The sequence below is a fragment of the Protopterus annectens genome, chromosome 5.part0 (assembly GCF_019279795.1).
Source record: "Protopterus annectens isolate FY-2018-M chromosome 5.part0, PAN1.0, whole genome shotgun sequence".
Lineage (NCBI taxonomy): Eukaryota > Metazoa > Chordata > Ceratodontiformes > Protopteridae > Protopterus > Protopterus annectens.
In genome coordinates, this window is record NC_056735.1 from 1,477,597,843 (window position 1) to 1,477,623,900 (window position 26,058).

Genomic DNA, 26,058 nt, shown 5'->3' on the forward strand with positions numbered 1-26,058 from the left:
ACAAACCACAACCTCCTTACTCCTACCCAACATGGATTTCGTCCAAGCCACAGCACCACAACAGCCCTCCTCTCCTTCCTAGAAACTATAAACAAAGCCCGAGACTCTGGTCATATTGTATCTACACTCCTCCTAGACCTTTCTAAGGCCTTTGATACCATTTCTCACACCCTTCTTCTTACTAAACTCTCTAAACTAAATCTATCACACTCCTCTATTAATTGGTTTACCAGTTACCTATCCAATAGGCAACAAGCAGTTAAATGGAAAAAAAAGCTATCTTCCCTTTCCAAAACACACTCACAGGGGTCCCCCAAGGCTCAATTCTTGGCCCCCTTCTTTTTAATATTTTCATTAATGACTTCTACCAAGCCATCCCTAGCACCAGCCTCATCCAGTACGCAGATGACGCTACTATAATCTGTTCTGCAACCTCCACTACTGCACTAATAAAATTAACCCAGGATGCCTTCTCCTCCACAGAACAATGGATGCTAGAAAACCATCTAGCACTAAATGCTACTAAAACAAAACTTATGCTATTTTCTCCCTCCAAATGCATTACCCTAGACAAAAGCTCTTTTTCCATTACCAGCAAAGATAACACTCCTCTTGAAACAGTCTCCACTGCTAAATTACTAGGAATACTCATTGATGACCAACTAAAATTTGACAGCCATATCCAGATGAACATAAAAAAAACTCACAAAAACCCGGCATGCTTTATTGCCACTATCGCTTCATCTCTCCCTCCACCCGACTCACTCTTGCAATCACATACCTCATCCCCTCCCCTCTTGTATGGTGCCTCCATCCTTACTAATCTGCAAGCCTCCCGTAAATCTAAACTCTCCTCCTGTTACTATAGAATTTCAAAATTTGCAACCGGACACAGGTCCAATACCCACCACTGTATCTCCTTGCAGCAACTTAACTGGCTCGAATTGCCCAACTATCTTATCCACATGCAACTTATACAAGCACACAAACTTATTTTTAAACCTCATCTCTGCCCCTCCCTCTCCTCCAACTTCAAAATGCATCTTCCAAATAGACGCCTTCAGTGAAACGTCCAAAACCTAATAGAACTGCACAAACCCAGCCGACCTCCTGGTAAAAATCTTCTTCCTTCTGCTTAGCTCACCACTGGAATTCTCTCCCACCCCATAAACGCACCACTAAAAATCTCTCTGTCTTCAAAACTCTTCTCCACTCACACCTAACCTCAAAATGGGAATGCTCCTGCTCCCACCCTACATAACACTCCTGTCTGTTTACAATTTCGCCTGCCAATAGCCTCCCTTAGCCATCTAACTCCTGAATACACCTCTTTAGCCTATTCCCTGAACAAATCAGCTCTATTCTATAATTCTGCAGACTTCTCTAATAGGAGACTTCTCACACTCAATCCAGCATATGCCGAGTATTGTACATATTGTAAATACTGTTGATTCTGATGCAGCTCAAATGTAGAAATTCTGTAATTGGTATCTGCTACTCTGTAACTCTTTTACTTATTATTTGTTACTCTGTTACTCTATAAATCTGTAACTCTTTTACTTATTATTTGTATTTTTTGGAGCTGTTCTCCCCAGGACTCCTTTGAAAATGGGCTCCTCATGGCCCACTGGACCATCCTGGCAAACAAACTGCAAATAAATAAATAAATAAATAAAATAAATATACAATTTCATTATTGTTGAACACCTGACAGTACCTGTTTTTAAGGCGCTGCCGAAGATACATAAATGTTTGCCTGACCCACCCCTTAGCCCCATAGTTTCTGGCAGGGGCTGGGTCACTGAATACTTCTCCATGTGGGTTGAATATAGGATGAAATCGATTGTGAGACAAGTGCCTAGGATCTTGAGAGATAGTGTCCATTTTTTGACAGATATGTATGAGTTTTTAGGAACTTGCATTTATGACAAGAACTTTTTACTAGTGACATTGGACGTACGTGATTTATTCACAGTTATACCCAATGTATATGGCTTAGGAGCAGTTAAGAAGTTATTACTTGAAAGTGTACATTTTAATGGGCATGATATACAGCAGATTATTAGCCTCTTGGAGCTTTTCTTGGAATATAATGTCTTTCTCTTTGAAGGGCAGTTCTTTTGGCAGAAATGGGGGGGGTCGCTATGGGGACCCCTGTGCGAACTCTTATGCCAATCTGTTACTTGCTCAGTGGGAGAAAGAGGTTATTTTTGAGGCTGCACACCAATGGAAGTAGCAACTGGCTTTTTACACTTGTTTTGTAGACAATGTGCTTATTTTATGAGCAGGCACTCATGAAACCTTGCTGGACTTTGTCAGATATCTGGAAGGTACTACTAGTTTTTTACGATTTACAGTTAATTCTTCTTACAAGAAAATTGATTTCTTGGACATAAAGATAGAGCAAAGTGGGCACAGAGTGTTTAACACCAAAGTGTTTGGAAAGCCTGCTGGAAAAATGGATAGTATGCATTCAGGCTTTGTTTTTTGTAACATAGTCAAAGGACAGTCATTATGACCATCAAGGTTATGTACTGATGAGGATGTCCTACAGGAAGAATTAGCAATTTTTACTAATAGGCTGCTAACCAGGGGATATAAAAGGGGTAATGAATGATGTTGTGGTTTTAGGGGGCACCAAAAGTGCCCCTTGGTTCTCCAATCAAGTCATATCAAATAGGCATAATATGTACAATAAATGGAGTAAATGGTATGGTAATAGTGTAAGAAGTAAAGTGCCCCTACAGTTAACCTATAGCAGTGATATCAGGTGGGTGCAAGACATCATTAGAGAGAACTGGAGAATTTTACAAACAGATGATTCTCTGAAGGAACTGGTGGGGGATAGCCCACATGTTATATATTTCATTAGTAAGCACATTCCTGTTTTCCCATGTGGCCATGATGAGATTGGCATAGCTGTTTGCGCTTGCCGTCCCCATGGCCACACCATCTTTCTGCTTATATAACTTACCATCAAAACTCAACACATTATTGGTTAAAACTAACTCCATTAATAAGCATATTAGATCTATTTTCTTTCCATCACATGTCCCTACAAACCGTTTATAAAACCAATAATGTGTTGAGTTTTGATGGTAAGTTATATAAGCAGAAAGATGGTGTGGCCATGGGGACGACAAGCGCAAACAGCTATGCCAATCTCATCATGGCCACATGGGAAAACAGGAATGTGCTTACTAATGAAAGATGGCCCCAGATCCAATTTTATAAACGGTTTGTTGACTACCTCTTCCTGCTATGGAGTGGTGATGATGCAACGTTAAAAGAATTCACTACAGAAATTAATAACAGCACTGACTTTCTAAAATTTGAGATGAAATACTCTAGACAGGAAATAGAATTTCTTGATGTAATGATTAGTATGGATGATGTGAATGGGATAACCACCAAGTTGTTTAGGAAGAAATGCCATAGAAATACTCTACTCCATAGAAGCAGTATGCATCCAGGACATATCTTTAAGAATGTAGTAAAAGGGCAAACCCTTAGGACTTCAAGGCTAACAGCCAGGGATGAGGAATTTAAGAAAGAACTAACTAGTCTGACACGCAGATTTAATGAAAGGGGTTACACTGATAGTATGACCTCAGGTATCCTGGATGCATCTACTTCATGGAGAGATAGTATAGGTAAGCCATATTTTTCAATGCCCAGTAATGATAGAACAGGTTACGTTCAACATAAAAATGAATCTGTTAGATTCTCTACTTATTTTACCAGCGATGTGAATATAGTAACCAATGTGATAAAAAAGAACTGGAATATATTAACACAGAATCCAGAAATCAAACAAGTTGTAGGGGAAAATCCAAGTTTTATATTTAAGAACAGGAAATCTTTGAAAAGGATGTTATGCTATCCACATCATAATAAGGGACAAGATATGGCAGGAGTAAAAGGGACAGTTCCTTGTGGTAGATGCAATCAATGCATATACATAAATCATGAGAATGTATTTACACATCCAGACACTAAGCGAATATATGATTTTAGTGTAGCAACCAACTGCAACACAAACCATGTGGTCTACTTGGCTGTCTGTCAGAAATGTTCTGCATTTTATGTGGGCAAGACTGACAGACAGCTAAGATTTAGAATCAGGGAACACTTATTAAATATGAGGAATGGTGTTGCTACTAATGCGTTAGCCAAACATGTGTCCTCTGAAGGCAATGACCATAATTTCATGTTCTCAGTTATTGAGAGAATTATTCCTAATGAGAGAGATGGTGATATAAGGAACCATACAGAGACCTCTGAAACTAGGTGGATTATCAGATTAAGAGCTAATAAAGGAAAGGGCCTTAATGATAGAATACCCTTGAAACCAGTTTTGAAGAATAGGAGGTTGTTCAAATGAAATTAAATTATTTTAATGAAAGACAGATAAACATATTAAATATATATTTTAATCATTTTTAACTAATGCATTTTATGTTACAATATTTATTACGTATCTATACTTGAAATGTTTTCCAGTATGACTTGTACATATTATAGAATGACTGTTTTTACTTTAAGTGCTAATTACTTTAAGCATTAATTGGTTTGATTTGATTGGTTTGAATACTGTTTAAATATAGTTGAGTAGGAAGTGTTTGTTTGAAGGTCTAAAGAAGTGATATGTGTATCATGAAAGCGCTTACCTGAGTGAATAAATTTACCTTGGATTTTACCTACCTTTTATTTATCCTTGGACTGTGTTTAAACTAGGACATTCTGTGCCTTGGTTGCTTCACCATTTCTTTGTGGATTTTTATGACTTTATTGTACCTTGGTGGAGTACTTATCCTAGCTGTTTCCTGTCTAGCATTTTCTCAAACATAAATATTTGTTGGTCATTAAGTTTATTAGTAACATTTTCTTTAAATAATTGTCAATTGTGTAATCATCAGGATTATTATTTTATCTTTATTAAGATCCTCCTGGAATTCTTTTAACATATTAAGCATTTCCTCTATGTCTGAAGTAAACTTATTAGTGTGACGATTTCAGATATTATTGATTTCTGCCTTTTTGCTTAACATTTACTGCTATTAGCTAATCTACGTACATTTTTTGAAGTCATCACATAACTGTACAATTTTATTTTTCTAAGGCTATCTCCAATTTATTGGTTAAACCTGTTTGATATTTTGTCATTATTTGTTTATTGACTTCAATATTATCAAACGTCTTTGTTTGTTATTCAAACCTCCCTTTGTGTGTTTCATGCTGCATTTCTAACAAATCTTCATCCCACTATTTCATATTATTACTAGCCCATCTTCCCATTATATATTTAATATGCATTTTAAGGAGTCCCATAGTATGACTTTACTAACCTGATCATTATCATTCAAAAATAAAAAATCCTCGATTTGTCCCTTGAAGTAACTCTTAAACTTTTTTAATTTCATCATATACACTGGGATTCTATAAATAATCTGAAATGTCCTTATATCCATTACTATATTAATACTTAGTGCATTATGAGCTGATAAAGGACAAGAAATAATTTTAAAACAATTCACTTTATTAATTAAATCCATAGAGGGTTGGGAGGGTGGCCTAATGGTTAAGGTGTTTGCCTTACAAACACAAGGTGCAGGATTTGAGTCCCAACAAGGGATAATTGGCTAGGCTTAAAATGGCTCGCAAGGGCAGTTAGCTTAGTACTAATCTATGAACCTATGAGGTATAAATCCTCCTATCAATGCTTGTTCATGTCCCATGCACATAAGAATAATGACTGAAGAAAAATGACTTATCTTCTGGTTTTACTAGCAAAATAAGTAAATTATCATTACTAATCCATCTATTTAATGTTTTAGCTGATGTCAGTATTTTAGGTATCTTCTGTTCACGGTTACCTTCTATACACGACATGCAGTTAAACCCCCTGCTAAAATTAAACTACCCTTCCAATGACTCTGTAGTAAGTTAAAGTGATCTTTAGCCACTATTGCACCTATTCCAGGGATCCAGTAAAAATTAGCTAGTGTGTATACAGTTTGCCATTATATTTCATTATTACAAATGAATACATTCCTTTGGGGTCATAATGGATTCCATGGCCTTAGGAATTACAGTAGATTTTCTCCAAAGTATAGCAGTTTCTCTCCTCTTTTTGTTAAAAGAAGTGGATAACATTTCATAACCTACGTTAATTACATATTATATATCTTTACATATCAAGTGAGTCTCTTGCAACAACATAATGTCTCCTCTGTTTAATTTTAGACATCTTGTTAATGATTTCCTTTTGGTGCTATTATCTAATCCATTGAACCCACCTCTACTATGCTATTATTCATAACCACCCCATAGAACATGTTTCCACAGTCTTACATTCTACCCTATGCAGATTGAAAGTGTAATTATCTATTATACTTTTTTTTCTTCTATGAAGTTGATTGTATATATACTGTACTTAGGCTCAGGTCTACATCGTAATGTCAAGAGCTGACAAGTTCGAAGCACTAAACTTCGAACTTGAAAGTTTGAAGTCTAATAATGTTGAAACATAGAACGGAGATTGCCATAGCATGCGGGAAAGGAAGATTTCCCTTTACTGCACTGTAGTGTGATTTTGGAGTTGGTATATTTAAGTAGCGGGGGTGGGGGGAGTGCATAGAGTGGGTTTTTTTGTTGTTTTTGTTTTGTTTTGGGTGTCGAGTGTTTTGCTTTTTTTGACATTTGACGTTGTCAGATTTCGAACTTTCAAGTTTGAAGTTTACTGCTTCAAACTTGTCAGCTTTTGACAATTTGATATAGACCCCTTAGGCTCACCTATATATCTTGTAATCAATTTTCTTCTAATTAACATGTTAAACTTTTTAAACTATAGTTAATCTTTTTTTAATTATTGATAAGCAATGTTAAACTTTGTTAACTATTTCACCAAATTACTATGTAACCTTGTGGAGTTTTTCTCCCCAGGACTCTGTTGAAAAAAGACACCTGGTGTCCAGTTGGACAATCCAGGTAAACAAATGTTATAAATAAATTGACCTTAATAGATAATAGATTAAAACTATCCATTCTGTGTATTTAAGATTTCTTTTAAAAGATAATATGGCACATTTAGCCACAATATTAATTTAATTATATATAAGACTCTATTGCATTCTTCCAACATTATCTTAACATTCCACATTTTATGAATTCTTCCTTTCTATAAACTAAACTATTAAAACTCATAAATAACATAAACAAAGACAATTCTAAAACTATAACTGTACATATTGCTAACAAAATACAACTTACGATGGATAACAAAGTTCCTAGTTTGCCTGTCAAATAGGCAAACTATTATACTATCTCTCTACCTACCAAAACTACAAATTCATCAAAAAACTAGCCAAAAGCTAACTGGATCTACAAATAATATTATATATAGATAATAACTTAGTTATATATTTTGTCATTTAAAACTATTGCCCCCATTACTACATAAATGTTTAATAATCCTCCTCTATTAATCACAAATATTAAATAAGCCAACAAACAGTATAACTATTTATGGAACAGTAGTATAAATTACCCATTAAATAGTCCTAAATTATTTGCTCATTCAACATTATTATAACTACATCTCTAAATAAATAAGTATAACAGAGTGAGACCTGAAGAGATAAAGACATCTGTAAGGTGACAGGTAATCTTATCACACTAAACTATAATACAAAATAGAAATCAATCAACATACAGATTTAACATGGTAAGACACACATTTTATAGAGCTAACAAAAGCTCTAACAAAGGCTCTGAATTAATTTTTAAAGTACAAGTGTCTATATCTCAAAATTGTATAACACTCTTAACATTACAAATATCAAAATATTTAAAAAGCCTATAACTTATTACACTACTTCATAAAAATAAATGTCTGCTATTTCTATGGAGTCAAAAAATGCCAGCATTCTATACTGTATTCAAAAGTTACATGTTCAATTCAAATCCCATTCTCTCTTCTCAGATTCAAAAATATCGAAAACTCTACTTTATTTTCTATCAAAATGGATGTACTGATTTAGCAATAAAACATTCAAATTTCAGCTTTGACTTATGAAATGAGTTATTTCAGATAGCCTTAGTGAATCTAATAACATGCAATATCTAAAAACCTTCAAGGTTCTTAAGACCAAGTTTCAAATTTCAGCTGTCAGATTATTTTCAAATATTTTTATATTATTTTTTGTGTAAATTACAGGAGATCTTCTACATTCACATTTCTGTCACATGCAGGTATATGCAATAGATATCTTTCTTAAAACAAGTTTATTTAAATACATTTTTTTTCGGTTCTATTTTCCCACTACTGTTTTACCTTATTCTACACATCTTGCATTTCTAAAATATCCCAAAGAGCTTTCTTAATCATCTGCTCTCCATTAAAGATTACAGTATGTGTATATATTTCTTAACTTACTGATACTGTTCTTCATTATTAATCTTACACTGTAGACACTGCATTCCTTGTGCATATGCATATTATTCATAAGATGTTTACTCATTAATTCTAGTATTACAAGCAATCTTGACTATATATATAAATATATATATATATATATATATATATATATATATATATATATATAAAATAATTAATGTTTGTTTAATTAGCCATTGTGTTGCTCTGATCTAAGCTTCACATACTGCCATCAGAATTTGAATACAGCATGTGAAGATGACAGCTCACAGCAAACAGCAGCTACTAATTTCCGCAGGAAGTTTCTCATTTCTCTTAGTTCTTTTAAACTGTTCTAATCAGTAACAAACATCTAACTTTACTTCTATCGATTAATATGTACCCTGAGTTAATAGCACTACAGCATAAGCTATGAACATGCAAAATGTAAGCAAATTAAATGTTATAACATTTCGGTATAAAACATTACTATAGCTTTTGCTTAGCAATTCTTCACTTCTAAGGTAATAAAAATGTTATTTTGAGCAGATTTTTCAAATATATATTAAAAGAAAGAAAAATAAAGGTATTTTCTTTCTTCAGAGACATCAGTGATGAACTTTGACCTAGACTTTCTTCAGGACAGCTGAAAGCATGAAGAATTCAGCATTCTGACAGAAATGGAACATTCTTTCTGTCTCAGTTACTTCATAAATGACCTGTAAAAGGAATGTGTTAGACAGGAACAAAGAAAACAAAATCACCAGTACTTTAATACTTCTAATTAGCATATTAGATCTGACATTTAGTTAACCCAGCAACATACTAAGCAAAGCTGAACAAATGAAATACAATTCTTAACTTATATAGTCTTAAAGTTATCATTTATATTGCTTATCATTTAATGACATTTTCTTAGAGGATGTATTTGTTTAACATTTAGAAACAAGCTTATATGTTTAGATAAATGAAATATATTAACTCTTTCACTGTAAATATAGTGAAAAAGTAAGACTAACCATTTATATTCTTCATCATGAAAATGTTTTAGCTTAACATATCAATACATACTTGCATATGTTTTGAAGCTTAAACTCCAGTACAAACCTTTTACTTAAAGGACAAATCTATTGTTTCAGAAAATAAAAGTCTTGCAATCAAAGAATGAAAGTCATTTGTTTTTAGGCTTTTTAGTTTTAGAAGCAGTTTTCCAGGAATTCAGGGCACTCTGTCTCTTCAGGGATATACTGTTCCACTCCATTTCTTCGGTATTATTAAGGATTTTACTGCTGTTAACAAAAGTGGATGCGTCCTTCAGCATGTTAAATATTTTGGTTTCTTCAGAAAGAAATAATTTGATCTTTGCAGGAAACACCAAAGTGGCTTTAATACTGTTCTTTTTAAGTTCCTTGATCAGTGGTAAACAGGATTTTCTTTTGCTATTATGTTACTAGAATAATCATTGTCAAAGCTGACTACATGTTCACCTGTTTTAATAGGTGGGCTGGACCACGTTGTTTTTAATATTTGATCTTTTTCTAAGCTAGACATGAACTTAACTATTAATGAAGGTGGTCGTGAGTTGTGAGTCTTCCTTCTTTGAAGGTGCTCTCATGGATCTATGTGCCCTTTCAATTCCAAAAGATAAAGTTTTAGGTAGCTTCAATGTTTTATGTAGCCAGGTATTTAAGAAGTTTATTATACTGTGTCCCTCACACTTTTCAGGTATACCATGCATTCTAATGTTATTTCATCTCAGCCTATTTTCTAAATCATTGAGTTTTTCTATGAGACAGTTATTTTGTTTAAAAAAATTCAGTCTGAGACTTACCTTCAGTCATTCTTCCCTTGTGAGCATTTAACATTTCTTCCATACTGCTGATTTGTGTACTTTGTTGCTTAATAAGAATTTCTAAATGTTCCATCTTCTTTCTGGTCTCCTCTTTGAAACTTTCTAGTTTGGTATCCAGTAGTTTAAGTAATACACAAAACCACGAACCAGCAAGCAGGAACACTATCAGAGACAGCTTTATGATATAAAATGGTTTTAATAAATCCAAGTAAAGTTAGCGCTTTCGGCCAAACCAATGTTCAGCCTTCATCAGACAAACAGCAGAATGCTTAATGAAAGAACTTTTTATATTGTTAACATGTACTTAGTACCAATCAGAGACAAGTGCATTCATTAATTAAATATAGCTATGGTAACCTTAAAGAAGTGCATCACATAGCTGGTATAAAACACTAAATAGTGTTTCTTAAAACAATTACTTGGTACAATAATAAATCTTGGAAATTGCTTGAACTTGAATTTTAAAATAAAAAATGTGCTGAAAAGCACATCAGATGTTATTTAGTAATAAACATAATCTGTACATAAAACATTTAAAATGCAAGTTAACATTGAACCTTGCATTGCGCTTCACATTCTTTTAACAACAATCAGACCCCTAGGATGTTAACTTCTCAATTTGTCATATACAGCTAGCATTAATGGAAAAACAATAAACCTAAGTATGCATACCTGTTAAAAATAAGGTTCATGTTACCAATTCTATTCAAAAAATAGATCACATATGAATACATCTAATCTTGGAAAGTCATGAAAATATATATTTATGTTACATAGGTGTGTTGACATGTAGTTCCTACAGACCCCCTACTAGTCACCTTTGAGTAAATACATGAAGGTGATAGTAAATGAATGATGATAAACCCAAAAATTGATGATGTAATCCATCATGTTACATCTTTAGTAAAAGGGTCTATTAAGGTAATAATTTAGTATTAACTATTAATAAACCTACTTGTAAGCTGTTTGATTTAATTACCTATTGTAGGATAACCACTTAAGAACACATTTTATAGAAAGATTATCATTAATTCCTGGTGTGAGATGGGCTCTAGTTCGAATCTGCCACATAAGTTCGTCAATTTCTAATCTTATTTGTCATGGGCCCCCTCTTATGTCTGGGGTTCTTTGTTGCAGTACAACAAAACTGAACACGTGCCCACTATTATGTAGAATGTGCTTAGCTAAGGCATTATTTTCATCATGTCTACTAACAGCGTACATGTGTTCGTAAATCCTGGTTTTTATCCAATGTAGAAGGCTTTACAGTGGTTACACAGAGCGGCGTAAACCACTGATTTAGAGTCACAGTTGAAATGATTATTCACTTTATATGCCTTATCATTGATAGTAAATTGTGTTCCAACTTTAAGGAACTTGCACTATGCACATGCACCACACTTGTACATGCCGTGTGGCCGATTAGAGATAGTTTTTTTCTTTGGTCTCTCTAAAATAGCTTTTAGATTTTGTCCCCTCCTATAAGTTAATTTTGGTTTTTCATTAATTCCTGGTGTGAGATGGGCTCTAGTTCATGTGTTCGTAAATCCTTACCTACTTAATCAACAATATTATTTTGGAGGTATCTAGCAAACGTAAAGAAGGTTATTTCATCCCCCTACTTTCTACTAACAACAATAATGAAGAGTTTGTAAACACAGAAAACTCATTAACATCAATAGGGCTCTCTAGGGCCAATAGGTTGGAAAACAATAATTACTGTATTACTTTTTTACATACCTTTTCATTGGATTTTTACAAAATTAGGGAAACTGTCAATAAAAACTGGGATGTGATAAAACACGACAGTACTCTTTCTAACATATTGGGTGAAAAACCAAAATTAACTTATAGGAGGGGACAAAATCTAAAAGCTATTTTAGAGAGACCAAAGAAAAAAACTATCTCTAATCGGCCACACGGCATGTACAAGTGTGGTGCATGTGCACAGTGCAAGTTCCTTAAAGTTGGAACACAATTTACTATCAATGATAAGGCATATAAAGTGAATAATCATTTCAACTGTGACTCTAAATCAGTGGTTTACGCCGCTCTGTGTAACCACTGTAAAGCCTTCTACATTGGCAAAACGGAGCGTAGGATAAAAACCAGGATTTACGAACACATGTACGCTGTTAGTAGACATGATGAAAATAATGCCTTAGCTAAGCACATTCTACATAATAGTGGGCACGTGTTCAGTTTTGTTGTACTGCAACAAAGAACCCCAGACATAAGAGGGGGCCCATGGCAAATAAGATTAGAAACTGACGAACTTATGTGGCAGATTCGAACTAGAGCCCATCTCACACCAGGAATTAATGATAATCTTTCTATAAAATGTGTTCTTAAGTGGTTATCCTACAATAGGTAATTAAATCAAACAGCTTACAAGTAGGTTTATTAATAGTTAATACTAAATTATTACCTTAATAGACCCTTTTACTAAAGATGTAACATGATGGATTACATCATCAATTTTTGGGTTTATCTACATTCATTTACAATCACCTTCATGTATTTACTCAAAGGTGACTAGTAGGGGGTCTGTAGGAACTACATGTCAACACACCTATGTAACATAAATATATATTTTCATGACTTTCCAAGATTAGATGTATTCATATGTGATCTATTTTTTGAATAGAATTGGTAACATGAACCTTATTTTTAACAGGTATGCATACTTAGGTTTATTGTTTTTCCGTTAATGCTAGCTGTATATGACAAATTGAGAAGTTAACATCCTAGGGGTCTGATTGTTGTTAAAAGAATGTGAAGCGCAATGCAAGGTTCAATGTTAACTTGCATTTTAAATGTTTTATGTACAGATTATGTTTATTACTAAATAACATCTGATGTGCTTTTCAGCACATTTTTTATTTTAAAATTCAAGTTCAAGCAATTTCCAAGATTTATTATTGTACCAAGTAATTGTTTTAAGAAACACTATTTAGTGTTTTATACAAGCTATGTGATGCACTTCTTTAAGGTTACCATAGCTATATTTAATTAATGAATGCACTTGTCTCTGATTGGTACTAAGTACATGTTAACAATATAAAAAGTTCTTTCATTAAGCATTCTGCTGTTTGTCTGATGAAGGCTGAACATTGGTTTGGCCGAAAGCGCTAACTTTACTTGGATTTATTAAAACCATTTTATATCATAAAGCTGTCTCTGATAGTGTTCCTGCTTGCTGGTTCGTGGTTTTGTGGAGTTCATTGGTTTATCCGTCAGTGTGTCGTAGTTTAAGTAATACATCCTGCATACTATATATTAGTGACTGGATGTCTTTTTTAACACAAGAATCCTGAGTACCACCTCTTGAGTGACTCATGTTGAAGTCTTTTCTCTCTTAACCAAGCAGATGAAATTCTGGCGGAAAAATTACAGCTTTTGAAGAACTTGAAGCTGTAAATCTTTTTTCTATTAGTGAATAAAATTAGCTAACAAGTATCTCAAATTTTTAATTTTTGATCATATTTTATGTCAGAGTAAAGTTTTCAGTTACAGAGCTTTCACCAGTTGCTACTCTCAGCCATCTTGGCCACGCCCTCTAGCATGCACTTTCTGAAGGATATAAAGTCTGAAACTCATTTATTATTATTATTATTATTATTATTATTATTATTATTATTATTATTATCATCTGTACTGATTGGCTAGACAGAGGGACCGAGCTAGTAAAGATGTGCAGCAGGTAAGGGTGATAAAGGATAATGAGGGAAATGTACTCACAAGCGAGGAGAGTGTGTTGAGCAGATGGAAAGAGTACTTTGAGGGGCTGATGAATGAAGAGAATGAGAGGGAGAGAAGGTTGGATGATGTGCAGATAGTGAATCATGAAGTGCAGTGGATTAGCAAGGAGGAAGTAAGGATAGCTATGAAGAGGATGAAGAATGAAAAGGCTGTTGGTCAGATGACATACCTGTGGAAGCATGGAGGTGTTTAGGTGAAATGGCAGTGGAGTTTTTAACTAGATTGTTTAATGAAATCTTGGAAAGTGAGAGGATGCTTGAGGAATGGAGAAAAAGTGTTTTGGTACTGATTTTTAAGAATAAGGGTGATGTGCAGAGCTGTAGTAACTACAGAGGGATTAAATTGATCAGTCATGGCATGAAGTTATGGGAAAGAGTAGTGGAAGCTAGGTTAAGAAGGGAGGTGATGATTAGTGATCAGCAGTATGGTTTCATGCCAGGAAAGAGCACTACAGATGCGATGTTTGCTCTGAGAGTGTTGATAGAGAAGTACAGAGAAGGTCAGAAGGAGTTGCATTGTGTCTTTGTGGATTTAGAGAAGGCATATGACAGGGTGCCTACAGAGGAGTTGTGGTATTGTATGAGGAAGTCGGGAGTGTCAGAGAAGTATGCAAGAGTGGTACAGGATATGTACGAGGGTAATGTGACAGCGGTGAGGTCTGCGGTGGGAGTGACAGATGCATTTAAGGTGGAGGTGGGATTACATCAAGGATCAGCTCTGTGCCCTTTCTTATTTGCAATGGTGATGGACAGGTTGACAGACGAGATCAGACAGGAGTCCCCGTGGACTATGATGTTTGCAGATGACATTGTGATCTGTAGTGAGAGTAGGAAACAGGTGGCAGAGACCCTGGAGAGGTGGAGATATGCTCTAGAGAGAAGAGGAATGAAGGTCAGCAGGACTAAGACAGAATATGTGTGCGTGAATGAGAGGGAGGATAGAGGAATGGTGAGGATGCAGGGAGTAGAGGTGGCGAAGGTGGATGAGTTTAAATACTTGGGATCAACAGTTCAGAGTAATGGTGAGTGTGGAAGAGAGGTGAAGAAGAGAGTACAGGCAGGATGGAGTGGGTGGAGAAGAGTGTCAGGAGTGATTTGAGACAGACGAGTACCAGTAAGAGTGAAAGGGAAGGTCTACAAGAGGGTAGTGAGACCAGCTATGTTATATGGGTTGGAGACAGTGGCATTGACAAAAAGGCAGGAGTCAGAGCTTGACATGGCAGAGCTGAAGATGTTAAAGATTTGCACTGGGTGTGACGAGGATGGACAGGATTAGGAATAAGTATATTAGAGGGTCAGCCCAGGTTGGAAGGTTTGGAGACAAAGCCAGAGGGGCAAGATTACATTGGTTTGGACATGTGCTGAGTAGGGATGCAGAGTATATTGGGAAAAAGATGCTAAGGATGAAGCTGCCAGGTAACAGGAAAAGAAGAAGGCCTAAGATAAGGTTTACGGATGTGGTGAGAGAGGACATGCAGGTGGTTGGTGTGACAGAGCAAGATGCAGAGCACAGGAAGAAATGGAAACAGTTGATCCACTGTGGCGACCCCTAATGGGAGCAGCCGAAAGAAGATCATCATCATCATCATTTCTGGAAATTTCAATACTCCATGATTTGCCAAAAAAATTTTTGGTTAGCAAGGGTACCAAAATTTGTCAGAGATTTGGGATGCATGGCTAGGCTTAAAAAGGGGCTCTTGTGGTTATTAGCCTAGTGGACACCTATGAACTAAAAATATGTGACAAAATTTACAGAAGGACATGAGTGTCTATATTTTACACACAATTCAGCAGAAGACATGCTCCAAATAACTTTGAATTTTTGGTCTCCTGGGTATGGCAGCCCAGGAGAACTTACAATGGGAATAAATACGAAACTCAGTAACTATCCTGGCCATCCCAATACCCTACCCCAATTTCACAGTTGCAAAACAGAGTGATGCCATTGCAAAGGATGAAAGATTCCATTTAAGTACAACATAAGCTCTGAACATTTTACTGTTTACCTGAGAAATTAACAGCTGTTTGTTACATGCCCATAAACCTGCAGAACAGTAAAGAGCTGACCTGGCTTTACATTTTGACAAAATCAACACTGACACTCCCAACTCAGAACATCTTTCCAACAAATTCAATTTAGACATAATTTGCCCCTGGTCTTTGTAAGTGAGAAAAAATAGAGTAGACAGAATTACTTTTGTGAATTCATAGAAGGAAAATGACTTACACTGTATGATGTGAGAGATCAGAAGCGCAGAACTACTGTCATTGCAGATCAACCTGCCCTGTGCCAGGTCCCGCTTAATTTGCAGTGCAAACAAGTACCTGTAAAATAAAAAAAAAGGAATATGACTATTGGCATGTACAAAGAAACCTCCATTTAGTTTTATGTGAACCACAATTTCATTCAGCAAAAGAACAAGTAATTAAATAATAATCAGCATTAAGTATGCCAATCTTGCTTAGTAATTATCTAATTTCAATGCTACCATTGAACAAGTCCAGAGGATGGACTATTTCCATGACCAACCTGGACATACAACAATAGCTACACAAGTAAACACTGATTACAGCTTTAAAGTACACAAAATACCACTAACATGGCACCTACAAAGCAGCATCTTTATCAGTCTACTGCACAAATGGTAAACCTTAGACTTGGAAAAATTAATACACGTTGTTAGTACAGATCTCAAAACACAAAATTATAGTCCATGTTTTGCACTTTTTAACAAGTGTCTTAGCATTCATATATTTCTTCACTAATTACTCACTCAATTCAGTTTAGGGTCATAGGGAAGCCAGAGCCTAGACCAGTGTTCAATGAGCATGAGGTAGAGAAACTAATCCTGGAGAGGGTGTCAGTCTGTGCAATACAACTAAGATATAAATTAACAAAGATAAGTATTTCATCTTGCATATTTTCATTTACATAGAAGTTACATTTTTCATCTATTATACAGTAATACTGTAATTTATTTACGTATATTTTGTAGACCAGGTTGGACTTACTGGGCAGAGGCCAGTTAGACAGGTGGCTTGAAGAAAATGTTGTTTCATCACACGACATAAAAAAGAGAGACTCCATAAAAAATTCAGTCATACATAGCCAGTGTTATTCATCTGAGTACATGCAGATATGAGAAACGAATATTCATTGATATGAATGATAATACAAGCTCTCTTACAATTATGTAAATACTAAAAGCATTCAAGCTGCTTCTGTTAACCAGTTTGTTTAAAATGTTTGTACTGCTTATGATGATTTCAAAATGGCCAATATCCTGAAAAGTGTTTTTTGAAGGTTTTATACAGGCAACATTGACAGCTTAATAGCTAAAATTAACTTAGAAGATCGAGTGGTATGTTTAAAGCTGCAAATTATTGCATTCCCAATAGTGATATCAGAAAACATGGTTAATGTCTCACTGGCTGGTGTGAATGTTGAGACCAAGGAATGGTAAAGTATGAACATGTAGGCGGGGTATAGCCTTTAATGCACCACTGCTTGCTCCTTGATGATGGGAACCTACTTACAAACATAACCAAAGAGGCGAGATGTTTGTCTTGTAGTGTTCCATTGCATACCCTCATGCACAGAACAGCCAGCATGTTGGGGGGGAGGGGGTTACAGATGTAGAGAAAATAATACCCTATAGCTTCCAGTATGACTGCCTCACTCACAGTCAAACTGGCCTTTGCCCCTGGTGACAGGGGAATGAATGGGGCAATTGATTAGCAGAGTGATAACAAATGCTTTCCACAAGTAATGCAATTATTAACTTTTACTGACATCGGTAAGGAGCAAGAAAAAGTTTCCCCAACGGGGTACTTAGCTTTAAGTTGAAGACTTCGGTTCTGAAACTCGAAAACGAAAATTTCAGGAGTCGGCCGACCGACACTTGCGAACTGCTTTTGCTTCGGGCACCACAAGAAAGACTAAGGTAATGACGTCGATTGCATGTTTTATACCCCTGACAACCTAAAATCATGGAAGAAGGGACAGCAACTGACGCAGGACCCAAAACTTTGTTAATCAGGCCGACTGAGGGCAGCCTGCCAGCAGATTACCCAAATGTAATGACTGCAACAGTGAAACACGAAAAACATCAAATGGTCGGTGTGGATCGGAAAAAATTAATATTGTCCATCTGTTCACCTAAGGATGAGGGGGTGAATAAATCAGGAATGGTGCTATCATCGCCATGGGAGAGTAGAGTTGTGTAAAATCTTACCATAACAACAGATGTCCTTCTCTTTACTGCTGCAGTATTTTTAACATGCGGGGATTCCCCGCCTAGGGAGGCCAGACATTGGCCAGTACACCAATGCCCTTAACTACCTAAGGTACGCTGTACATCGCTCTAAAAGTGATGTCCGGAAATACCACCCTCAGAACTGAATGCCCTAGTAGGAACTCCAGTCTAAGAAAAAGAAAAGAGGTTAAAAGAGAGAAAAAAATGGACCAGAGGGGTTGGACAGAGGAATTGAATACTGCAACAGTGAAGAGAAGGACATCTATTGTTATGGTAAGATTTTACACAACTATACTATGCCCTTCTACTCTACTGTTACAGTATTCTTAACATGAGGGAGAATGCCAAAGCTCAGGAAGAAGGACCAGTACAGCTCTGTAGAAAGCCATGAATGATGGCCATAGCACAACCAGCTCTAGCTCTGGAAATTCCATCCAACATGTAGTGTTTGGCAAAAGTATGCAATGACGTCCATGTAGCTGCCTCAAAAATGGAGGTATTGTCCAATTCCTTGAAATAAGCACCAGAGGAAGCCACAGTCCTAGTAGAGTGAGCCTCAACAGAGAAAGGAATAATCTTACCATGAAAAACATAAAAAGAAATAGCTTTAGAAAACCAAGAAGATATAGTCTGCTTGGAAACAGCCAATCCCAAAGACCTGGGATGAAAAGAAACTAAAATCTGTTCAGATTTCCCGACAGCCTTAGTCTTACTCAAATAAAATCTGAGTTGTCTATGCACGTCCAAGGTGTTGTAGCACCTTCTTGTTAGAAGATTGTGAAAAAGGGAAAAAAGAATGCAAATGAATAGACTGATTAAGTGACAACTCATTCACCACCTTGGGCATAAAAAAAAAGGATTAGTATGCAAGGGCAACCTCTCCTTATGAAAAATCAAAAAAGGATGACAAGCCAAAATGGCTTGAAGCTCAGACACCCATCTGGCTGAAGTAAGGGTCAACAACAAAACAGTCTTCCAAGAGCAATGATGCAAGGAAGCTGAAGCCACAGGATCAAAAGGAGCCAGAGTCAATTTCCCCAAAACAAAATTAAGATCCCAGAGAGGAAGAACACACTTCCTGAAAGATGTAATGTGAAAGACGCCTTTTAGAAATTGTTTTGCCTTAAAACTAGAAGCTAAAGGAGGAGATAAGGGCAGACAGGCAGAGATAGCTGATAAGTGTGGCTTGACAGAGGAATAAGCCAACCCAGCATTGAGCAATTCACAGAAATAAGAAACAGGAACATCCACAGAGTGTGGATCCAGGTTAGATGAAAGACACCAGCCAGAAAACCTCTTCCATTTGGATATGTAGGGCTTCCTAGTATTGGGTTCCCTGGCCTCCTGCAGAACCCTAAAGCACGTCCTCAAACAGATGTCTACCAGGAATATGTCTACAAGGAATCAAAATCCTATCACCCACAGAGTCAGTTGTTGAGTGGACAGGTGGAGATGGATTAGAGATCCTTTGTCTTGTGTGAGTAGGTCCACCCATTTTATACCCGATGACCTGAAATCATGGAAGAAGGGACAGCAACCGACGCAGGACCCAAGACTTTGTTAATCAGGCCGACTGAGGGCAGCCTGTCAGCAGATTACCCAAATGTAATGACTGCAACAGTGAAACATGAAGAACATCAAATGGTCAGTGTGGATCAGAAAAGATTAATAACAAACATTAGAGGAAGCAGTATGGTCAGCCATCACTTTGAATCCTGTGAAGAAAGCTTTGTCAGTAATTAAATGACCACTATGGGCAGAAACAGAGAAAAAAATAAGGGTGGATATGTTGTCAATACAATCCAAAATTATCTGCAGCACAATGGATACTTATTTTTAATTTTAAAATTTTTCTAACCCTAAATGCCCTCATGGGGGCAGACATCATGAAGTAATCTTGTTTTCTTGTGAAATTACTTTTTCTCATAACGCACTGCGAATACACAGATGATGAGATTACAATGCCTTAATGTCATATGTCGGGTAACAATTCCATTAACTTAGAATGGAAGCACAGCGATAAATACTGCCACATTTGAGAATCCTCACTAAAAGTGTCGGTGACTAGTCTGCAGCGATTCTCACATATTTGTCTCCTTTATACATGTTAAACAATCTATAAACATTTCACACAGAAATTGTAAAGAAATAGCTGACATAACAACAGCCTTCATTAAAAGTGATGTTTTGGGAGTTTCAGGAGACCTTTCTCCCATCTGAGTTCCCTGAATCTATCAGGGTACATTTCCTGCCTTATAAAGCTCAGCTAATTAGTTAAGTTACTCTCGGTCATTATCAAGCTTCTCTCCTTCAGACTACAAAGGACTCATAGGTTCATAGGTTCATAGGTTCATACTAGGCTATCTGCCCGAGGGCATTTACAAGCCTAGCCCATCGTTTTGTGGCTTACGCCACCCCTTTAGTATGGGGAACTATACCCATTATTTTGCTGTGCCTCTGTCGAGCAGTGACACTTTGGTAATCCCTGGGGTATATCTGCGATCTCCCATCCATTGGTCAAGATTTCTCTTGAACAAGGCCAGCGAGGTGCTCTGCCTCACATGTACCGGGATTCTGTTCCACAGCATAGGGAGTCTTTGGGTGATGAATCTATCCCTCCAGCACGTCCTATTAATAGCCGTGTCGAGGTTTAAGTCTCCCGCCCTTGTGGCTCTGATGGATCTAGATTTTTTGAGGTGAAGCATATTCATCAAATCTGGGTTTGACATGGCCTTGTATGTTAGGCAAAGGTCACCTCTGAGCAAGCGGTAGCGACTGAATAGAGCTGGAGTTCTTTCAGTCGGGCAGCATAGGATAGATTTTTGAGACCCTTTATCCTTTTGGTGAGGAACTTTTGTGGCCTCTCCAGCTGCTGCAAGTGTCGGGTCAGATACATTCCAAATGGGGCATTGTACTCAATCATTGGTCTGATGAGTGATGAGTAAAGGGAGACTATAACCTCCCTTGATCTAGATGAGAATCCCTTCATGATAAGGTGGGCAATGTAGAAGGTCTTCCTAACTACTTTAGCTACATGGGTGTCGAATGACAGACTACTATCAACCTGGGTCCCCAGGTCCCTGATAACTTCTTCTGTGCTCAGTGGATTGCCTCCTATTTGGTAGCTAGGGGTAACCTTGTTTTTCCCGAAGGGTATGACTATGCATTTTTTGGCATTTAACTTTAGGCCGTGGCTCTGGCACCAGTTATCCGTTTCTGTGAGACCCTTCTGAAGGATATCTGTGTCAGATGTGTTTTCTACTATGGCCCAGTTTGCAGTCATCTGCAAACTTTGTCAGCCATAACCCTCCTGTGTTTGCTTGTACTTCAGAAAAGTAGATGCCAAACAAGAGTGGGCCCAGGACTGAGCCCTGTGGGACACCACTTGTGACAGGCTTTGAGTCTGACATGGCGCCAGCAACTCTGACCCTGTGGGTTCTGTCACTCAGCCAGTTTGCAACCCATCTTGTGATGTATGGGTTAACATTTAAGCTGATGAGTTTTTCAATGATACCCGAGTGGGGTATTGTATCGAAGGCCTTAGCCAGATCGAGGTAGGCTGTATGGACTGCCTTTCCTTCATCAATGGCTTTGGTGACTGTTTCGAAAAAGTCAACCAAGTTTAAAAGGCATGATCTGCCTTTGACAAAGCCAAACTGGGTTGGATCCAAAGTCTGCAAATTCCCAATGTCTTTATTTATGAGGTCCATTATGATCCTCTCCATGGCTTTGCAGATAAGGCTTGTCAAGCTAATGGGCCGGTAATTACCAGGGTCGGTGGAGGCACCGCCTTTGTGAAGTGGGACCACAGTTGCAGTGCGCCACTCCTGGAGTGCGTATCCAGAGGTAAGACTTTGATTAAACAGCTGTCCTAGCTGTGGGTTTAATTCCTCATTGAGTTCATGGAGCACACAGCCGGGGACATTATCAGGTCCCATGGATGCTGTGTTTTTTGCTTTGGAGAGAGCAGTTCTCACTTGGGCGCTGGAGATGTTTGGGGGGCTGCAATCATTTGGTATAGATATCTCTCCTTTTGGGGGGAGGGGGGTGAGAAGTTTGCACTGAACCTGTCAGCCAGTATGTTGGCAATGTCTGTAGGATCAGTAATCTTCACATCATTTTGAACTAGTTCTGAGCATATCTGGGAGTTTCCTCCTAGGTTTCTAACATAGCTAAAGAAGGCCTTATGATTGTCTTTTGAGTCTTTAGCTATTTTTCTCTCGAAATTTGCTTTGGATGATTTTATGAGAGCTCTTAGTTTTTACTTATAGTGATCAAGGGTGTCTTACCTTTTAAGGATTTTGCTCTATCTTGTAGTAGCTTCCTCCTTTTGTTGTAGAGTTTGTTTATGGCTGGGGTCCACCAGACTGGACGCTTGCCTTTGGTACAAAGAGTCTTTGTTTTGCTTGGGATTGCCTTATCCATGCAGTCCTGCAGGTGCTGGTAGAAGGCATTTGTAAGTGATTCAGCGGCTTGAGTACTGTTTTCCGCCGGCTCGGGGGCCTTAAAGGAGACCACACTAGTCTTTAGAAGTGTGAAGTCGGCTTTTGGGAAGTTCTTTACTGTGGTCTTTTTTATTTCAGGTGGGGGTGGGATGAGGACCTCCAGCGAGATTAGTTTGTGATCTGATCTCACCAGTGAGGGGTATACTTCCGGTGTTGAACATTGTGCTCCCATGTTCGTGATGATGAGATCGAGTATGTTATCTCCTCTTGTGGGAATGGTGACTAGTTGTTCCATGGCATTTGAGTTTATGAATTCCAGGAACTTTTGGGCTAGGGTGTTTGGGCTTGAGTAGTGTTCCCAGTCTATATTTGGGTAATTGAAGTCACCTAGTATGATGGTGTTTGGTGATACATTTATCCCCTCTAGTGTTTTCAGGAAGGCCATGTGAGGTTCCTGAGTTTGTGAGGGTGGCCTGTAACATGCTACTATTTGCAGAGCAGTCTTGCCTACGGTTAATTGCACCTGGATGGTCTCCGATGCATCATGCGTTGCCACCAGTCTTGAGGTGTGGGTGTCCTTGATGAATATGGATACCCCCCCTCCTTTCTTGGTATTTTCCTGATTTTGGGGCGGAGCATGATATGAGGTAAAACCTGATAGCTGGGGTGCTCTCAGGAGCCTTGAACCAGGTTTCTGTCACAGCACAGACATCGATGTTCTCCATACTGAGAAGGGCCTCGAGTGCGTGCATTTTGAGATTTAGACTTCTGGCATTGAGCAGCATTACCCTTAGTTTATTTCCTTTTTGTGTTCTAGGGTGGTAGGTTTAGAATTTGAGCCTTGCCTAAAAAGGCACTATGGGGTGGCAAGAGCCTTTGCCAATATCCGGAATCCCAGGGGTGACAGGTGCAAGCCGTCCCTTGAAGCAGCGTGGCTTGTCCAGCATGTCATCCCAGGCAGACAGATACTGGATCCCCTTTGAATGACACCAGTGTTTAAGCCAATTGTTAAAGCTGATCATCTTATCTCTGTATTGTGGCATCATTCTTGGTGAAGGTAGGATACTGCTCAAGGTCAGGGTCATACCTGCCTGGGCTACATAATCAGAGAGCTCCTCAATGTCTCTTTTCATGTAGTCCAAGGAGGTGCGTCTCAGGTCGTTTACACCAGCGTGGACAATGACTGAGTCATATTTGTACCTGCTGTTGAGAGACCTGAGTGCTTGCGTTATGTGGCGGATTCTAGCGCCCGACAGACAGCTTACTGTGACCTTCTCCTTACTCAGTCTGGTGAGCGGGACATCAGTGTGTCTGACTATGGAGTCACCAATGACTAGTGTGTCTGGCATTGTGTTTGGCCTTAAGGGCTGTGACTGTTTGACACTCTGACTGTGAGGTCTATGTGTTGCAGGTGTTGTGTTCTGAGGTGGTGGTTTTGGGTGTCTGCTTTGGTGGCCTCTGCTGTTTTGGTAGATTTTGATCAGAGCCTCCGAGTATGTCTTTGTGTGTTTATGTGTATGATTTGAGGTTGTAATGGTACTATGTGAGACTGGGTCTATAGTGTGTGTGGTAACCTTCCCTCCTGACTGGTCTTGCCAGTCCTATGTTGAGAGAGCTCAGCCTCCAGTTTGGCCGTATAGTTGCATCTCTCGCATGTATTTGTGTTTTGTGGGAGGAGGAGAGGGTTGTCTGTGTACATGAGGCAATTGTAACATTGCCTCAATATTCCCAGGTTCACCAGCTGAGCAGGAGATGACACTAGCAACTGATCCCTCGACATGCTAGAAGGATAGACAAAAACTTTAAAAAGATTCCGGGGATGTGGGTGACCAAGAAATGGGGGTTGCCTTTTGGGGTGCTATCTATAAGAGTGCCGTATCAAGGTAATAAGTACTGTAGGAGCAAGTGCTAGGTTTAACAGATAGAGAATAGTCTACTTAGAGTCAAGTAGAGATGATCTTTTAGTTATAGGATCGCTGATTAGATGAGTAGTATAGGTCGAGGAAGGTAGTTTCAAGGGAAAATTTGAAGAGTGGACTTTAGGTAGCCGAATAGTTTAAACCTGCTTAACCGGCGCTGCCCTAGTGTGCAACAGTGGCAACTCCGCTAAATCGGCTAAAAGCGTGCTTTATAGCAGGGGCTGGAAAAGACAGGAAATGACCCAAAATGGCCAATAAACTACAAGTTACTGCCTTAAACCACTCCTCTGAGGACAAACAGGCAGTTCAGTACTCCCTACTCCCACTAGTGAGTAAAGAAACTACCCCTTGACCAAACAAGGAAAATGGAGAAAACAGGAACCAAGACAAAGCCCAGGGATCAGCAAAATCTGGTCTCTGGAACACTAGTTTAGGAAAGTATGGAAAGCAAGGATATTTTTTTTTTGTTTTTTTCAAGTTTTTTTTACAGAAAAGCAGAAAACACAATAAATGCTATGATTTTCGATTAAATGCTATCAAAAGCTAGCCACAGGAAAAGAAAGAATGCTGCTATCAGCAACTATCACCATAAAAATGCTGTGACCCTTAAGCCTGAACAATTTTATGACCCTATTATGTATGAAATGATGATGATGAAGAACATCATCATCATCATCAACAATAAGAAGCTACAGGTACCTTGTTATATGCATCTCCCTTGGCAAGAAACTTTCAAATCTGCCAGGTAAAATTACGTAAAAGCAAGGAAGCAAATTCCTAAACAAACTATTACATATTCCTTAGCCTCAACATGACTGAGAACTTTCAGAATGAGAGAGGGGGATACATACAGAAACATCTCCTTCCAGTAGGAAGAGAGGGCATCCACCTTCCAAACCAGAGGACTTAGGACTCTGGCATAAAATTGAGGAAGTGATCTGTTCAGAGGGGAGACAAAAAGATCTACTTGAGGAATACCCAACTTGTGGACAATGTCCAGAAACACATCCATTCTGGGGATTGAGTCAAGAACCTGCTCAGAGCATCTGCCACACAATTTTGACCTGAGAGAATATAAACCGCCTGAAGAGTCACATGATGCTGAACCACAAGCTCCCATACCATGAGAGCAAGCCTGCAGAAAAAGGTAAGATTTTCCCCGCTGTTTATTTACATACCACAGGACTGTGGTGGGTGTTGTCTTTAAATCCTTTGAGAAGGCCAGGAAAGAAAAGAGGATGGAAGACCTGAAGGGCCAGCTAGAACATTCTCATCTCTTTGATGTTGATGTGCTCCTTTGATTGAAGAAGAGACCAGACCCCCTGCACTCTCATTGTGCCAAAGGTTGCTCCCCAACCTACATCTGAGGCATCTGTGAACACTTCTTTAGATGGAAGAGGTGGATAAAT

General features: G+C 38.0%; 1 protein-coding gene across 2 annotated transcripts in view; it reads right to left on the reverse strand.

Moving 5' to 3' along the window:
- Positions 1–26,058, reverse strand: part of FARP1 (FERM, ARH/RhoGEF and pleckstrin domain protein 1) — a 2,534,157-nt gene that overhangs the window by 1,094,359 nt on the left and 1,413,740 nt on the right. For both annotated transcript variants that reach the window (XM_044071307.1, XM_044071308.1), the window contains one exon: positions 16,257–16,354. In XM_044071307.1, coding sequence (XP_043927242.1) covers positions 16,257–16,354 — 98 coding nt within the window. The remainder of the gene's footprint in view (positions 1–16,256; positions 16,355–26,058) is intronic.